The 17,457-nt window shown below is 44.4% G+C and overlaps 1 protein-coding gene across 8 annotated transcripts in view; it reads right to left on the minus strand.

Annotated features, from left to right (window-relative positions):
• ATP6V0A1 (ATPase H+ transporting V0 subunit a1) overlaps positions 1–17,457 on the minus strand; it is a 47,259-nt gene extending 29,802 nt beyond the window's left edge. For 2 of the 8 annotated variants that reach the window (XM_065577845.1, XM_065577843.1), the window contains exons 1-10: positions 17,301–17,457; positions 15,341–15,501; positions 14,942–15,020; positions 14,465–14,562; positions 12,778–12,906; positions 6,439–6,521; positions 5,365–5,491; positions 3,401–3,483; positions 2,504–2,597; positions 634–846 (exon numbers count right to left, since the gene is read on the minus strand). In XM_065577845.1, the coding sequence (XP_065433917.1) occupies positions 634–846; positions 2,504–2,597; positions 3,401–3,483; positions 5,365–5,491; positions 6,439–6,521; positions 12,778–12,906; positions 14,465–14,562; positions 14,942–15,020; positions 15,341–15,457 (1,023 nt within the window). In that variant the 5' untranslated portion in view covers positions 15,458–15,501; positions 17,301–17,457. Of the gene's footprint in view, positions 1–633; positions 847–2,503; positions 2,598–3,400; positions 3,484–5,364; positions 5,492–6,438; positions 6,543–12,777; positions 12,907–14,464; positions 14,563–14,941; positions 15,021–15,340; positions 15,502–17,300 lie in introns of those variants that run through there. The other 6 variants (XM_065577844.1, XM_065577842.1, XM_065577841.1 and 3 more) reach the window with 4 other exon arrangements.

The following is a 17,457-nucleotide window of genomic DNA, read 5'->3' on the forward strand; positions in this document are numbered from 1 at the left end:
ATAGGTCAGGAAGTAGCTCGGAAACTGGTGGGTTTCATAAAAATGCTGACGACAGGAATCGTATTTCACTGATGGACTTTGCGTCTCTGAGGAGGGATGTGTCTCCTGTGCCAGCTGCCAGGTTCCCTCCAAGCATTTCTGGAGGGCAGTTGGTGGGTGGGCTCCTCATTGGTTGGGCTTGCCAACTTGCAGAGCTCTAGTCACCTCTGTCCAATGAACAGAGACAACCCAAGCTGCAAGCAGATCAGCAGACTTGCCCAAGCAAAGGAAAAGGCGCAGATATTGTTCTGGATAAGTTATCTCCATGTTTTGACTCTATGGCATTACATGCCCATGCCCAAGCAAGCAACCAACTCTGAAGCATCCCCAATGTTTGTTCAGCCCATCTCTCCAACAGCCAGCATTTTCTGGAGCTCTGGGGGAGTGCTTTTCTGGTAACCATAGTTGCTACAGATTAAAAGAAGTATCCTCTATGAAGGTTGCCATTTTTATATACAGCCTAAGGGATGCCTTTCAAAACTCCACAGTCCAATGATTCGTCAGGGTTCAGCTGGCTGAAGGAGGCTGGTCTGTTGAGACTTGCATGGGAGGTAAGTGACAACTGCTGCAGTTCGAAAGCGAGGAGATACTCACAGTGCCTCTTCTGAGAGCAAACTGGATGGAATCGAGGTCAGCGACAGGGCACCAGACTTCAGCAATCAAACACTTCTGGGTCACGTCAATGTTACACAGGTTCAGGGTATGGTAGATAGCCTTCATCTTCCGCACTTTGATGAACCAGACACGGATAGTTTTAGCAGCTGCCTGCAGGACCCGCTGGCGATGATCCTCCGTTTGGTTCAGCACCTTGCATGGAAAAGCGGGACAAAGACAGCAATGAGGGATTCGGTTGCAATTTGTAGCACACAGTAGGGTACAACACAATAGTGGCTAGTGGCTAGTGGCCAGGGCATATGGACAAGCCTGAGAGCCCAACGCCCCCTCACTGCTCCATGTTTGGAACATGCTCTCTAGTCTCCTCACATGCACCCTAGGTTAGCCAAAAGATACTCCTGGAAAGAAACATACAAAACAGCTCTAGGCCATTTTCCTCCCGCCCCACCTCACCCCCAGCAGAGAATTCCAAGGGAAAAAGGGAGTTTTCAGATTCCCAAGTGGAGATTTTTTTCTCCACCCAGCTTTAACTGACATTTGCTTTAGAAGCGGCAGAGAAATGACTGCGTGCTGTGCACTGCAAGAGCTCCACCTTAGGTGGTAGGGGACGCAGGGAGCTTATGTTTAAAGGGTCAGAATTCATTCACATTTGGCTCTCAAAACTGGCTGAGCAGAGGAAAAAAGAGAGAGAGAGTGCGAGTTCTTTGGCGGGGTCTGACTGGAATGTGCCTCCAGATCCGTCCAAGACCATTTCAGAGACTGTAAAGCCTCTCGAGTTCAAGTGGAAATGGCAGTATGTGACAAAGCGATCATGTGCAGCTTGGAACTCGGTTGCTCTTGCATTCTCGGCCATTTTCTGATTGCTAAGCAACTGGTCTCGGCAGCTTCATGCTAGGAGAGTTGGCATCTGTAAAAGCAGGGCCCTGCCGTCAACGCCCTTCATTGTAGCTTTTGCATCTGATTCCTCTCTTGACATTTTATTTCCATAAATCTCTCTCTATTAAATCCCCTTCAATCTTCCTGATGTGCATCTTGCTTCCCTTTCCCTAGATTTAGCGGTGACAGAGCTGGCACCAGGCAGCTTACAGGTTGCTGATTCAGCTCCTCTGCTAACCACTTGTTTATTCATTGCTTTCACTGACCCCCAGAGCTGCAGCACAAGAGAACAGTTTTTAATACGGCAGATCTCCAGGACACCGTGCTGTGAAAGTACGCAGACAGGCAGAAAACCTCTGGCAGCATGAACTAATGCTGGCCTTTTAATCAATCCGTGAACACAGATTTGACCATTTTCATCTACAAATATCAGAGGGGGAGCCGTGTTTGTTGCTTTTTACAAATCCAGACTAAGAGTCCCGTGGCACCTTATAGACTAACAGACGTATTGGAGCATAAGCTTTTGTGGGTGAATCCCCACTTCGTCAGACGCTTACGCTCCAATACGTCTGTTCGTCTATAAGAGGCCACAGGACTCTGTTTTTTTCATCTACAAAGACCCTAAAGAAGAGAGCCTCAGACCATCATGCTTCTAGCTTTGAAGACATACGCTCCTCTCTTACTCCCTTGCTTGCTAGTGTGAATTTCGATACCAATGCTAGTATTTACACACAGACAGTTATTCACTCAGCCTCCTGAAAAAATTAACCCTCCCTAACTAGGAAGCTGAATGGAACCAAGAAGAGAAACAAAATTAGTCTCGGATCTTGCGATTGTTTAATCTCATAGCAGGTTCTCCATCTCGTTTAACTGGAAACTGTTAGCACAAGCCATATCTACATCTCGCCTGGCCAATTAGTCTCAGACAAATGGGAGCCACCCAGCACTCCGTAGGCTAACGCAGCAGCATTACCATTTGAAGATCATCAATCCTGGTATTGACTCCAGAAGCCATTTCCTTCCTCTCCTGCGGTGTCTCTGGGCAAGGGTAGAGGGAGGCACGGAACCTGAATCGTTTAAGACAAAAAGCCAAATTGATACATCCTGCTCAGTAAAGGAGTGTTTTAAGATAATGGGCTTTGCCAGTGAAAATGTCTAGCCGTCATTCACCAAGGCAGACGGCTACAACACAAATTTGCTCAAGGCCAAACCATTATCTGACCACACTGGCTTCTATATCCAAGTCAAGCCCTTGACATTAACATAGTACATTTTGCAGGTGTAAAATTCATTCTGAGCAAGAGAAAAAACAACAAAACTGAGAAAAAATATGTTGAGAACTTAGGCAACAAAACAAGTCTCAACAGCACCTTTAACTAGTAATCAATGGTGCATTCGACTGACCGCTATTACACCAATGTAACTGCCCTTCAGAAGCCCTGGCTTCCACCAATAGGAAATCTTTCATGTTTCTGATGAGAAGCACGAGTTCATTTCCGTATGTGATAACTTGATCGCTTTCACATTTTTTCCTATAACAGCAAAAGCAATTCATCCATTTTATGGATTAAAAACTTGGGGTGGCTAATTTGGTTGTCCAACAAACTTCAGTAACACATATCATGTGCTGATGTTTATTAGGTTTACTATGTCAAGGTCAACTAAGGATTTCTATTATGCTATTCTTTGCATCATCCTAGATTTTCTGATTAATACAGGCTTAAGGAACTGTTGAAGTACATATTAAGACACTCCATTTGTTTTTCAAGATGCATTACAAATATAATATATGAACAACCTGATTTTCAGAAGTGCTGAGCACAGCTGAAAAATCAAGCCGCAAGTGTTTGTAAGTCTGATTTCTTCTTACCCTTCACAGATTTTCTTGACTCTATTTTTTAGCTGATCACCTTGGAAAAAAATAATAAACACAGACTTGTGCACGTAGTCTCCCTAGAACAGACAAACACAGATGCAGTGTGAGACCCGAGTACTATACAGGAACTAGTTATTGTAGCAAATTCCCACACAGCTCCGTATTTTCCCTGTTGCATGTACGAATATACAGGAAATTATAGGTGCGCGCTGAGTCAAGAACATACCCTAACACGGTCACAAAAAACTCACTTTGAAAGGAACTCTCTCTTAGCCTTGGTCTACACTGGGGGGGGGGGGAGAGGGGGGGGAAGAGGAGATAAATCTAAGTTACGCAACTTCAGCTACGTGAATAACGTAGCTGAAGTCGATGTACTTAGACCTACTCACCGCGGTGTGCTCGCTGCGGTGAGTCGACTGCTGCCGCTCCCCCATCGACTCTGCCTGCGCCTCTCGTGGCGGTGGAGTGAGTACGGGAGTCGACGGGAGAGCGCTTGGGGTCGATTTAGCGTGTCTAGACTAGACGCGATAAATCGACCCCCGCTGGATCAATCGCTGCCCGCTGATCCGGCAGGTAGTATAGACATACCCTTAGTTTAATGGTCTCTCTGTACTAGAGCTAAGTGCTCTCAATGCTCTATTTGCTTATCAGAGCTATACAATCTGTGCAAGAATAAATTGAAAAATCATGGGGAAAATCAGAAGTTTTTATTGTTTAACATTTGGCTGCACTTAGGGTTAGGTGTGTATCACTATCTCTTCCAGCCAGCCCCACTCTGACTTAAAGCAGCAAGAAAAGAATGAATGGAAATAAGGGGATGTATGTGGTATATTTAATTACAAGAATGCCCAGGGCCTAAAAACCTGGAATTCCCCAGGGAGGTTCACAGCACATTCTTTGGGCAACTGTTTGGATTTAGATATTAACAAATGCAGGAAAGGGGAGTTAGATAAGATGTTGTTCTACCTTACATAGGAAATTTAGCTTCATGTTTCTGAGAATAATTACACTAGATGTAACCTCATTGTCCAACACTTCCTTAAATTAAGAATATAGTCCCTCTCCGGCAGACAGCTGGTATTCAGTTCAGCAATCAGCAGAGCAACACAGCAACCAAATTCATCGGGAAAATAGGACATAACTGAATGATGTTTCCAGTCTTTATTTCACTGCAGCCCACAGTCCTTCTTTTGCTAATTCTTAACTGAAGCAGCTATGGAGCTGCAGAGTTTCCAATGTTTGGGTACTATACATCAGTGCATGCCATTAACAACATCAAATAAGCATCCTTCCTAGTCAGAATGTTTACCATTTAAATTGTAAGGAAGGCCAACAGAACTAAGAGCTACTAAAAGACCTTGAAGCTCACATTTGGTGACCATCTTTAAAAGATTAAAAGGAAAGATTTTTTTTAAATAGTGCAAAAAAGACTCCAAATGAGCAACAGATTCTACACAAAGACTTCCAAACTGGTCACCACTACCACCCAAACAAGGCAAGAGGTGCTCAGCCTCCGTTGCAGAGAGGAATAATACTTACACAGTCCTGTAGATGGGCATGGCACTTTAGTAAAGGAGTCCCTATCCCAAAAAGGTTACAAGTGAAGGCCCTGATCCTGCAACTCTAGCCCTAAGACAAGAGGGGATGACTAACACAGGGAGCAGGCAGGGAGGACCGTAGTGAAGACGGTGCAGTCATGCACGTCTCAAGAACATGCAACATCAGTGAACATGACAACTCTGAACTCAGGCTGTTTCAGGGAGAACCCGCTTCTCAGATACAAATGCCTTTGTTATTTCCGGACCTGATCCTGCAATCAACTCCATGCACGTAGATAGGGTGAAGAGGCCCACCCTCACAGAGCTCATTGCAGAATCATGGCCCAAGTCTGACTGTACATTTGTTACTCATTTGGGATCTCATAGTATTTTGCCTCCATGAAAAGCAATTCATTTTACCGTCACAGGATCCTCCAGAGGGATTTCGATTTCAGCCTGACGCAGGAACACGTTTCCTCGACACACTCGCCACAACATGCGCTCAAAGGTAGGGATTCGCTCACGGTTGATCACGCCGGCCACAAATCTGCATGAGGCAGAAAAACTGTGGATTAGGTTGCATCCCCTAGTAATGTTTGTAGAGCACAGGCACAAAGAACCTGGAGCTGCAAGAGGTTAACTGGAGGCTAGCTAATAAATCAAGGTTTAAAGCTACAAAATCCAGCTGACTTGTTTTTGGTTAGTTCTATAATCAAAATGGGATGGACAGACGGACGGACGCACACACACAGGAAACAGCTAGAACATGTCAAAGGCTGTATCCTCCATCCACTTTGAGAGCAAGCCTTACTGTCCGCAGATTAAGTCCCGTACTTACAAAGTACAAAGCACTTTACAGTTTGAATGCATTAGTTTCCCCTTCAGTCATATGACTTCCATGCCTGTTGCTGTCAGTTTCACGCTGCTCCTGTAACTTCCACGCCAAGGACTGTACAAGGCAGGAAGGCCAGCAACAAGCTACACAGCTTTCAAAGACCATAGGCATTTGCTTTAGAGGAGACCACTGGTGCCAACTCCTAGGTCCAGGTAAAGTGGTATGACAAAAGTGCTTATGGCTTCTACATTTCTGTTTCAAAGGTGACCTGGAATCAACTAATGAAAAGGGATAAAAATAAGTGGCCTTATTGTCAAAGATGCTACGCTCCTATTGATTATTGGAAGCTCTGAATTTTCTGTAAGTTTGAAAATCAGGCCTCAAATGCTTACGGAATAGGCTAGCTCTAGGTTTCTGTGCTGGTATGCAAGACACCAGAGAATGACTTCCTCTTTCAGCTACTTTCTCCCTGGGCTAGCGGGGGCTGGAAAGTTAGCAGATGCGGGGCGGGGAAGGATGGAGACCCTTACTAGGTGATTGTGGATTGACACTGATAGGGTGGAGGTCCTCGGGGCTGTGTTTGAAGTCCTCTGGATTCCAGATGGGAGAGAACAATTAAGGCAAACAGACAAAACAGAAAGCAGAAAAGTTGCTGTTACCCAAGTCGCAGAGGGGCAGCTCTTCCGATCTCACTTGGCTCCAGGAGCGAAGACGATTCCTCCAGCAGGTCTGGATCCGCCATCTGCTGATGATGCAATTCAGCCTGAATTCACAAATCAATTAATATCTAATGAAACTAGTTAGTGGCATGCAGGGAACGAGGAACCAGGAGACAGTTTCCGGGGGGGGGAGAGGGGGGGGAATACCCCCAAAGGACGCCAAAAAAAGAAAATGAAATAACAGAGACCAAGGGTCACACAAGGGAGGGGGAAAAACAAGAGGTAAGCAGAATGGCTCAGCAAAGCTTGTGGGGAAAAGGGTCGGGAGATTGCAAAAGAAAAACAAGATGCTTGTGGGATATATAATTCTGCAGATGGGTGGAAGTTCAATTTTACCCCAAGTTATGTTCCCAAAAATGTTCTTAACTTTTTGAATATGGTGTAGAGTGACCCAACATGCTTCCATCACTACTTTCTGAACTTAGGGGAAATGGATGAAGAGAGGTACTGATAAATATTCATGTCTGTACCGTGCTGCTGCTGCGTTTCTGTGCATGGTCTATATATTTACCAGCGGCCACGGGCGTTGCAAACATGGGTTGCCTTTTGAAGGGGAACAGCCGTCAGAATCCTTTCACTCTCTCAAATTCAGTCCACTCTGGCCAGATTCAGAAGAATGCTGCCCAGGCAAGATTTCTGTAGTAGGTCCAGTTGATTAAACCAGAAGGAAAGTTTGCACTTCTGCTGCACCCAAGACAGCACGCTTTACAGAACGTTAAACATGACACTATCCCACGGAGGAGCACACATAGTATCCTTTCATTCTAAAGCTGGGTGACCTTAGCCTAGTCCCTTCACCTCTCAATGCGAAGTCAGTGGCAGAGCCAGTAATAAAACCAGAGAGTCCCGGCTGCTAGATGTCCTGTCTATCCAGGACTCTGACTCTCCCTCCGTACGTGCACAATGCCTATAACTTGAAGAATGCATTTTTGAGAGTGAATAACCTTTTTTCCCCCCTTGTAAGATATTCAGCACCTAGATAAATATATATGGCAGTGATGTACATAGACCCAATACCACCAACTATGCCAGTGCCACCAGTTCAAACAAGCACATGACTTGACTTGCTGGTCATCATGGAAAGGGCCACCCAAATACAGGAGAACCTGCTTCAACACAGGAAAGAAAATTCACTGACCGCACACCCAGAGTTGTCACCTACCATTCCACAATGGAAGCCATGTGGTGTATCATCAAACAACTACAATCCACACCTGAGGGGGGTCACATCTGAAAAGAAATCTTTCCTGACTCCCTCTTCTTGTCTTTGAATAACCCCTCAACTTCACCATGCTCATCATCAGAAGCAAGCTCCCCAGAAACCAAGACACACTCAAAGCGGCACCAGACCCTATCAGAGTAACAGATACAAAACCTGCAGATGTACCTCCACTGCTACAATGATCAATACCCCCACAACACACCTTTCAAGATTCATGGGTCCTAGACATGCAGTGTACCTCATCGAGTGCATCTAATGCCCCAACAACAACTATATGGGTGAAGCCAGACAATCGTATGCTCTCAAATTAACTCCCACAGAACAAGGATAGAAGACAATAACACCATATCGCTGGTGGGTGAACACTCTTCACAAACCAGTCACTCCATATCGGATCTTTCAATACTTGTCCTCGAGGGAAACCTGCACAACACCTTCTAAAGGCAAGCCTGGGAACTCAAATTCATAAGTCTGCTAGACACCAAAAACCCAGGGACTTAACGCAGACAATAGTTTTATGGCTCATTACAACAATCTGTAAACACACCACACTTCCTACTGCCCTTAATGGCCCAATTCAAACCCTTTATGCATAACAATCTAATGTCCAACTGCCCGCTTCATTTCAAGTGACCACCTCCAACATTCATGACCCCTTCTGCTTGTCTCACCTTGTATTTAGCTCAGACACTCTGCTTCTTTCCAGAGACCCTGAAGTGCTCTGAATAGCTTGAAAACTTGTACCTTGCAGCACCAGAAGTTGGTCCAGTACAAGATATTACCTCACCTACCTTCTCTCTCTCATATTAAAATGGAAAACTGTAAATTAGTCACAATAAATAGAAAGTAATTTATGGGCTGAAATTCCTGGGAACATAACTTGCAAATATTAGTGATTCGAATTAGGAAGGATGTTAATACCACATCCTCTCACAGAGCATTAACACAATGCATCAGTAGGAACTCTGTCCCAAAATTTCCACCCCTGCAGTTTATAAAATGAAATGGAGAAATTAAGGAACTCTTCTGTGCCAAAAAGGACCAAATGCTACCCTGAGATGTGCACAGGGTTTCCAGTTGATTTCAATGGGTGCTCCCTGCACACACATGAAGGCAGAATTTGTCCCTAAAGATGCAAATTGTGTGTACACTACAGTCTTGTAAAAATGTTATGCAAGTTTACAAGTGCAGGCACAAAATCCAGCTGCCCACATATTGTCATAATGAAAAACCCTGCAAAGATATTTTACTTGCCAATCAAAAAAGGCCACTTGTTCTGGGAGAGAATTTTGCCAGGCTGAGGTACCACACACAAGATACAGCTCAACTGCCTGCTCTTGAATACTTAGCTACAGTTTACAAAAAGTAAAAGTAAATGACAAAATTAAGGTAACCATCAGTGTACTTCCAAAGAGTGATAAAGAAATGTGCTCCCTTATAAGCCAATCCATTCCACCATTTTAGGCATTCAATCCAAATAAAAGTAAACTGTGTGGAAACCTTAACGTTTCATAGAGGAACAAGGACCCCAAATCAACACACACACACTAGACTGAATGACTTTAAATTACTTTTTAAAATTAAAATGGCACAATTCCTAGATCTAACAAAATTATGGAAAATAACAATTCTACCAAAGGGGCTTGTATTGCATTTGTTAGTAGATTGCTAGATTTTTGTAAGGTATGTGTTAGACTAGATGAGGCCTGCCTCATTTTTGACAACACATTTTATATTTAAGAGTATTTGTCAAGGCAGAAGGATCGTTTCTTGCTTAAACACATCTGTGGAAACAGCTCTGGTGCTTGGCTATTAGCTAGGCTAGTCAGGGATGCCAGCCCGTGCTTTAGTGTCCCTGAGCCTCTGACTGCCAGATGCTGGGACACAATGACGGGGATGGATCACTTGATAACTGCCCTGTTCTGTTAATCTTAGTAACAAATCCATCTTCTGGCAGGGTCGGTTATTACATGAAAATGTAACTGTAGCAGGACTATTCAGGCTACTGGGAGTTTGTTAAGGAAGGAGAGAGCTGTTCAGACACAATGTAGGAAGATGGAGGACTGGCCATCCCACAAGGTCCTTTCTGATCATAATTTTCACCAGTTTGCAGTAGAGTATCACAGAGCATCAGAACTCCAAAGAGGATTTTATCTTATTCTGAATAACAAACACCCAAGCCTACACTCTCTTATGTATATGACTATATAAATTAGAAAGATGGTGGGAATGACATCAAATAATCATTTAAAGCAACTTTGGAGTATCAGTCTCACAGATTAGGAGTCCCTTAATTTCAAGGTCCAAAATTAGAGATTTAGCCATCTTCCTTCCCTTGATTAGTGAGAAAACCAAACCTTGAATGAGAAACAGCAAGAAACCAGAAATTCTGCTCTGCAAATGCGCTCGACAGATGTAAGTAGCACACACAATTCAAGCCCCTTCACCTTCATTGTCACAAGAAATGAAAGGGATTCAATTCACCATCTAATTTACTAATCCAGAGCCCAGAGGAGGAGGATAGATGCAAAACAAACTAAAGAAAGCAGATGGTGAGAGGAGTTAGAGGAAAGGGAGACAGGGGACTGCATGCCATTAACCATTACTTTTCCAGTCTTCTTTACGCTTTCATATTCTAGGATGCTTATGGCAAAAGATTCAGAGAAATCTCTCCAGCTCATACTGCTCTTCATAAGCAAAGACAAGAAGACTGAGAAAAGGATCATCATCATCATCATCAACAATATATATATATGTATGTATGTGTTATGTAATGGTCAAGAAATGGCTACATTGGAGACGTGTCATTTTGTTCTTTTATGACTAATATTCTATTCATTCTCCCTCCCCCTCTACTGTTTTTCCAGAATGTGCAAAGATTGAGTACAAAGTCATTTCAACTGTGAGCCATTTCTTGTGTAACTAATTACTACGAATAACTGAGAATACACAGACTTTTAGTTACAGATGAAAAATGTCTTCAAGTGTTGAAGGCACCGTGCAAAGATGGTATTTTCAGTGAAGAAATAAAACCGTGATTAGTGAGAATAGCTGGACTGCACAATCTAAAGAGTCTCAAGAAGTCTCTCCAAAGGCCGATACCATCCATTGAGCATAGTCAATGTGTGTGTGGCGTAAAGTTACGTACACTGTAAACAGAAGTAGTTAACCCTAAATGTAAAACATTCAATGGAAAGTAACACAATGAGTATTTATCCTGAGACCGTATTACAAATCTCAATGTGTTATTGCTTTACTGTAATCTACATGCTGCAATGTAACATCTGCTGCTCCAATTGGTTGATAGGAGGGATAAATATTGATATTAATTTTGCCTGGTTGAGGTGGTGAGCCTCATGGGAACACTTGTTACAAATGCCTTTAAAACGGGCAGAAAGACCCACGGTTTGTGTTTCAGCATTACATGAATTTTAATCCAATTAAACTGAAATATGATGTTAAACCGGTACCTGAAGAAAAGCATTAGCTAGGTGTTCTTTACTATATCCTGTGTTAGTGTCAGTACCCGGAAAAGAGGTGCATTAGTAATGATTTTATACAACACTAATTGCACTTGCTCTGTGTTTTCTATGTTCAATTAGAACAGGCAGGCAAGAACACTTGTTACTTACTGCAATCAAGCAGTAGATCATCAGGTTGTCATTGTTTGTCCAAACAGACTCACCAAATGGAATCAGCAACTTGCAAACTGACATTCAACACTTGAAGAGGAGATAATCATACAGTACCCAGCCCGCTGGCCGATCACAGCCAGTAGCACCCATGTTATCAGTCATGATGCATGCGAGAGTCTGGGCAGGACAACCTTAACGGTAACTCATTTGCTCATATAAAAACCATGCCTGCGCCTGAGGAGAATAGTTAGATAAAGTTTTCAGGAGGCCAATTCCGCAGGACTATGCACTTTGTGCCTTTACAATCAGCCGGGCACAAAGCTCTTCGGCGCTCCATGGCCAACTCTGCAATGCATCACATACTGTGCAAAATACTTCCCTCCCCCTCGAAGGTGGTACATGGCCAGTTTCCTCTCCTGAGAGAGAGCTAGACTGTAATGTGCTTATATATGTTTAATAAGACTTAAAGGCATTTTGTAAAGATCACCTGGGCTCTTCATCAGCAAGTTTGAGTTTTGCTTTGCTGCTGTACCCAGGGTGACAGCAGGGCAGCATTTCATTGGTCTGGAGAAAGTGCTTGCAATGCTGCTGTCAAGCACTGGTCAAAATGAACACTAACCCAAAGGCCCAACTGTAGCCCTAAATCAGGGGTTCTCATACTGGGGGTCGGGACCCCTCAGGGGGTCGTGAGCTGTCAGCCTCCACCCCAAACCCTGCTTTGCCTCCAGCATTTATAATGGTGTTAAATATATTTAAAAGTGTGTTTAATGTAGAAGGGGGGGGGCACCCAGAGGTTTGCGAGGTGAAAGGGGGCACCAGTACAGAACTTTGAGAACCTCTGCTCTAAATGGTAGCACTGTTCCTGAACTTGCCACTGAGCATTTTAGAGCTTGATCAAAACCTCACTACATTTGACTGGAGTCTTGCTATTAATTGCAAAGGGTTTTGGATCAGGCCCATCATGACAAATCTACAGAATCCAAGTTTAATATTCATCCCTCATAATAGAGGATTTCTGGGGTTTACTTACATACTTGCACCAAGCAGAAAAGTGCATATTGGAGGGGGAAACGGCCTTAGTCTCACAGTGATGCTGTCATCTACTGACCTGCTTAGGTTTTTCAGAAGCCAGGAAACAATGATTTATTTAGAACCTGTCTCCACACAATTAATTCTAAGTTTTTACTGGGAACACACACAGTAAATATAAATAATCAGAAAATGTAAAAGCCATGATTGGCTGTGTGCGCATTGCATGAAAAACTGAAAATGATTTGAGAAAGTTTCTTAAAAACCAAAAAAAGTATAGAAATGAGTCATCCAAAACAGCAACTGAAAAATAACACTCTTGAGAATAAAAATGGCAATTTGTGACAATAAACCACCAGCTGTTTCAGCGCTAAACCCCCCTGATATTCTGACCTCATCAAAAAACTGCTGAGTTTTGCGCAGTATACATTTTAATTCGGTCAGCTCTAGGAAGTTTCTCTTCAGAGCTTCCTGGTTTGTGTTGATCTCTTTAAGCTCATTTTCAATTTTCTCAAAGTTTGCCTGGGGAAGAAAAGGAGAGGAAAACAAATGTAAAGTAAACCTAAAAATAAATGCTATTTAGCCCTAATGAAGCACACAGTTCAAAATGTGCTGTGCAAGATCTTTTCTTAACTGCATTCAGGTTACCCATAACTACTAGATGCTGCCTGCATTCTGTCTTCTTCACCATGCATCTTAAAACATTAGCATCAGATTATTATAATGCTACTCTAAATGAAAAGATTAATAATTAGATTCTTTATGGATTGAGGAAAGCTTCTACAAACTCTTCCAACACAGTATAAACTGGTGCAACCTCAGCAATTTAGAGGAGTTGTACAGTAACTCCTCACTTAAAGTCCTCCTGGTTAACATTTCCTTGTTACCTTGCTGATCAATTAGGGAACATGCTCGTTTAAAGCTGTGCAATGCTGCCTTATAACGTTGTTTGGCAGCCACCTGCTTTGTCCATTGCTTGCAGGAAGAGCAGCCCCTTGCAGCTAGCGGGTGGGGGCTTGGAACCAGGGTGGACTGGCAGCCCCCACCCTCACCCAGCAGGCTATCAATTGCTGGCAGTTCAGCTGTCCCTCCCTCCACTGCCATGTGCTGCTCCTGGGAGCCTCTTGCTTGCTGTGCAAGGGAAGAGGAAGAGGGGGGCTAATGTCAGGATGTCCCCCTCCTCCCAGCTCCTGTCCCCTCCCCGTCCCACCCCTTCTCCATATAGGGCAGGGTGGGGACACTGAGAGGGAGGGAGAGAGCTTGCTGCACACAGCTGCTGTCTCAACTTCCTGAGAGTGGCGTCAGCGTACTTAAAGGGGCAATGCGCATCTCTCCCCCCTCCCCCCGCCATACACAGGGTGTGTGTGCGTCTCTGTCTGCCATGCTGTCTCCCCTCCCTCCATTCGTGCTGCCTTGTAGAGTGTGAGGCTACATTAACAACAACGGGTTAACCCTTGAGGGCTCAGCCGAATGCTAGTTCATCATTTAGCAGTAAGGCATTCCCTGAGAAATATCCCACCCTCTGACTTCACCACCTCAACCAAGCTTCACAATCAACATTGCTGTGTACAGTATTAAATTGTTTGTTTAAAACGTATACTGTGTGTGTATATATAGTTTTTTGTCTGGTGAAAAAAATTTCCCTGGAACCTAGCCCCCTCCTATTTATATTAATTCTTATGGGGAAATTGGATTCGCTTAACATCGTTTCGCTTAAAGTCTCATTTTTCAGGAGAATAACTACAACGTTAAGCAAGGAGTTACTGTACTAGTTTACATGAGTTCTAAATCTGGACCTTCGTTTTTAAAACTAAGTATTCATTTGCATCTTAGACATACACACATTGAAGTTACAGCAGACTATGTAAACCCCACAATGCTTATGGGTCAGATCCTCAGCTGGTATAAATCAGAGCAGCTACACTGAAGACAATAGAGCTTTGTTGAATTAAACCAGGGAGGGGATCTGACCCTGTACGTTCTTACTACTAAATTCCAAATAACTCAGTTATTGAGACTAATTAGCACAACTTCTGCTATCTAGACTGAGATACTAGTTCAGCCTTAATGAAACACTTACCTCTAAATCGATCATGTCACGGGGGAAAGGCACCTCTGGGTTCTCACCGGTGTCCAGGATTGGGATGTTCGCTTTTTTAATCTCCTTCTCAACAAACCCTAAAGACAGAAAACATTTCACGGTGAGAATCACTATGAGAAACAAAAGCATGAAACTGCAACATCAGTCTCTCTGCACCTTCCCCATCACCTCACCTGACCAGCAGCTGCACATCCCGCCCCCACACCCATCCATCCTATCTGTAGCAGAACTCCATCAGAATACAGCTCATGTGGTTGCTTTAAGAGATCCACAAGTTCTCTTCTCCACAGGAAACAAACCTTTCCAAAAGCAGCCTAGCCTACTGGGAAACGAATGGTACCTTACCACGAACACAACACTTAGCTATGGCCCATTATTTCAAACGTTTAGGCTGCTTTCTTCCCTTAAAGCTAGTCTAGAATTAGAGGCATGCATCAAAGTAAAGCAAGGACATACTGAGTTTCCGGTCCATCTCCTCACATCTCCTGACTTCATTAACAAATTTACGCTGGAACACATTCACATCAGGGTTCAACTGCAAACAGAAACACACATTTCCTTAGGAATGTTTAAATGTGAAGGGTCATGATTACTAGTTTATCAGGGTTGTGTGGGGTTTTTTGGCAAGTGGTGGTTTGTTTTTAAAGAATGATGCAAGGAAAGTTTACTGCAGATATGATTGTTGTGCAGCATAACCCACTTTACTGATAAGTAACAACTAGGTGGATGTGTGTGCCTGTGGCACAAGTGGACACTGAGATAGCAAAGATTAATTATGACACTTGACCATATAAACAGCAGCCAGGATCTTAATGATCTGATGCACTTTACTGACACAGGAAAGCAGCCACTTACATCACGGAACTGAACCTTCCCAAGCTCTCCTAACTCGCTGACACAACAGTATGCAGCTTCCGACTGGAGGAAAAGCTGGGCCAAGGTCATCTCCTCGCTGCGGAAAAGCTCCCCCATGATGAAAGGCAAGTGTCGGTCAAACCAGGAGTGGAATTTTAACCCTAAAATAAAAAGGTTGTAGGGTCTGAGAATGTACAGCAGAGTCTGAATCCCACATTTGCGAAAGGACAATTTGCCTCCTACAGTCAGAGGAGAAAAGGTATAAAACACAGTCCCATGGAATAATTCTACACACTGCTTGTAAATATTTTGACTTAAAAATAATACAAGAGGAAGTGATGATTGTTTCATAAGATGCTCGAGAGGTCAAGTAGCTCTTCCGCACCTTCTGATAAAAGGCTATTTCATAACTTTCTAAGGAAACACCTTAGTGAATCATGATAGATCTTACTCATTGAGCCGTGGTACAAGGGAGGGGAAACCGGTTACGTCACATGGTCTGCAAAGCACCAGGGATAGTTAACACACTACAAACAATTCTTTCTTCAGCAATCTAAGAACTCTGCTCTTCCGGGGCTGTCTCTTTCTGCTCTAAGCCTTGCCCTTAGAGTGCAGCTCTCCGAGGCAACCCAACTCACACGGTATCTAAAGGCCAAAGGCTGCCTATTGAAGTGTCATCCGGGAAGCAGCCGACTTTCAGCTGACAGCATCCCTGAACTGGCAGGGAAGAGTTCTCCCATGAACAGACGAGCATTACCATTACACAACACTAGTGCAGTTCAGGAAATGCAGCACACTGAATATTGGAGTTATAGTGCATCACTGTCGGGGCGGAGAACACATTCTTTTGCTCTTCTCTTCATTCGGCTGCTAGATTTTATATTTCCACCCTGCTCACTACAGACTATTTGGAGGTCTGTCAAATTATCATAACAAGCAGCGTAGTGCTTCACTCAACACAGGTTTTAAAACACAAGAACCACACAAGAGAACCTGGCACTATCAGTGGTCCTGAATTATTATTGGCTCAAATTAGCTGAGCCTATTAGACCAAAATGAAAATGAATGACGCTTTATTTCAGTTCTAGCTACACTGATTTCTGACTTCACATTGCTGAGTGGAATTAGCTGCTGGTACGACACATTCTCTCTGTGTGGCCGCAGGTGTTGTTTGTAATTATTCTGTCTCTGCCCAAATGCTGTGTGAACAGGAGCATGTAATTAAAAATCCATCCACAAACACTGTATTTCCATTTTGAAATCTGCAGAACAACAAGCCTTGAAACGGACTGGATGATTTGTTTGCTTCTGGGTTTATTCAAAATACGTTTTTTAACTGGAATAATATACCTTGCAACACACGTATGCAAACTAGAATGATAACATAGGTATTCATAGCGAAATCAAATACAAACCCTACAAAAAAGCATTGTGTGACCATCAAAGTAAACAACAGGTTTAGACAGTAACACAATCTGCTTCTTATATTCTGGAAGCTATTTCTGTTGTGGATGCGCAAAAAGATGGAGCCTGGGAAGGCGCAGGCAGAACCAGAGGCTCCCGAAATGCCGCCGATGCCCAGTCCTGGCACCCAGCGCGCAGCACCCTTGGGTGCAGGGAAGGGCATTTCAGGGGCACCGAAGGAGATGAACAGGAGCAGCTCTGAGGACACAGATTAATTAGCAGATTCCGCCCCCCGCAGGGCAGACTGGAAATCAAGGAGGGGGGCTGAGCTCCACCACAAGCGCCCCCCCCCTCTCCCCACAACTGGGGGCTCCCCATGGGCTCTCCTAGAGGGGACCCCGCCCCCCAAGCGCCCTGCAGAGCGGGGTGAGCCCAGCCCCGCCCCAGCTCGGGGCGCCCCTTCCGCCGGGGGGGGGAGAAAACACCCCACCCCCCAGCTCAGCCTGCCCCGCCCCCACTGCCCCGCGCCACCTGCCGCAGCGCGACCCCCCCTTACCTGCAGCCCACTCCAGCCCCTACTGCGGCCGCCGCAGCATTAGCACAGCCGCCCTGACGTCACCGCGCACGCGAACGTCCTCCCCCCCCCGCCGCCGCGCCGGATCACGCGAGGGCGTCTCCTAGCGACGGCCCGGCGGCCATCTTGTTCCCCTTTG

This window comes from Chrysemys picta, chromosome 24 (genome assembly GCF_011386835.1).
Source record: "Chrysemys picta bellii isolate R12L10 chromosome 24, ASM1138683v2, whole genome shotgun sequence".
Lineage (NCBI taxonomy): Eukaryota > Metazoa > Chordata > Testudines > Emydidae > Chrysemys > Chrysemys picta.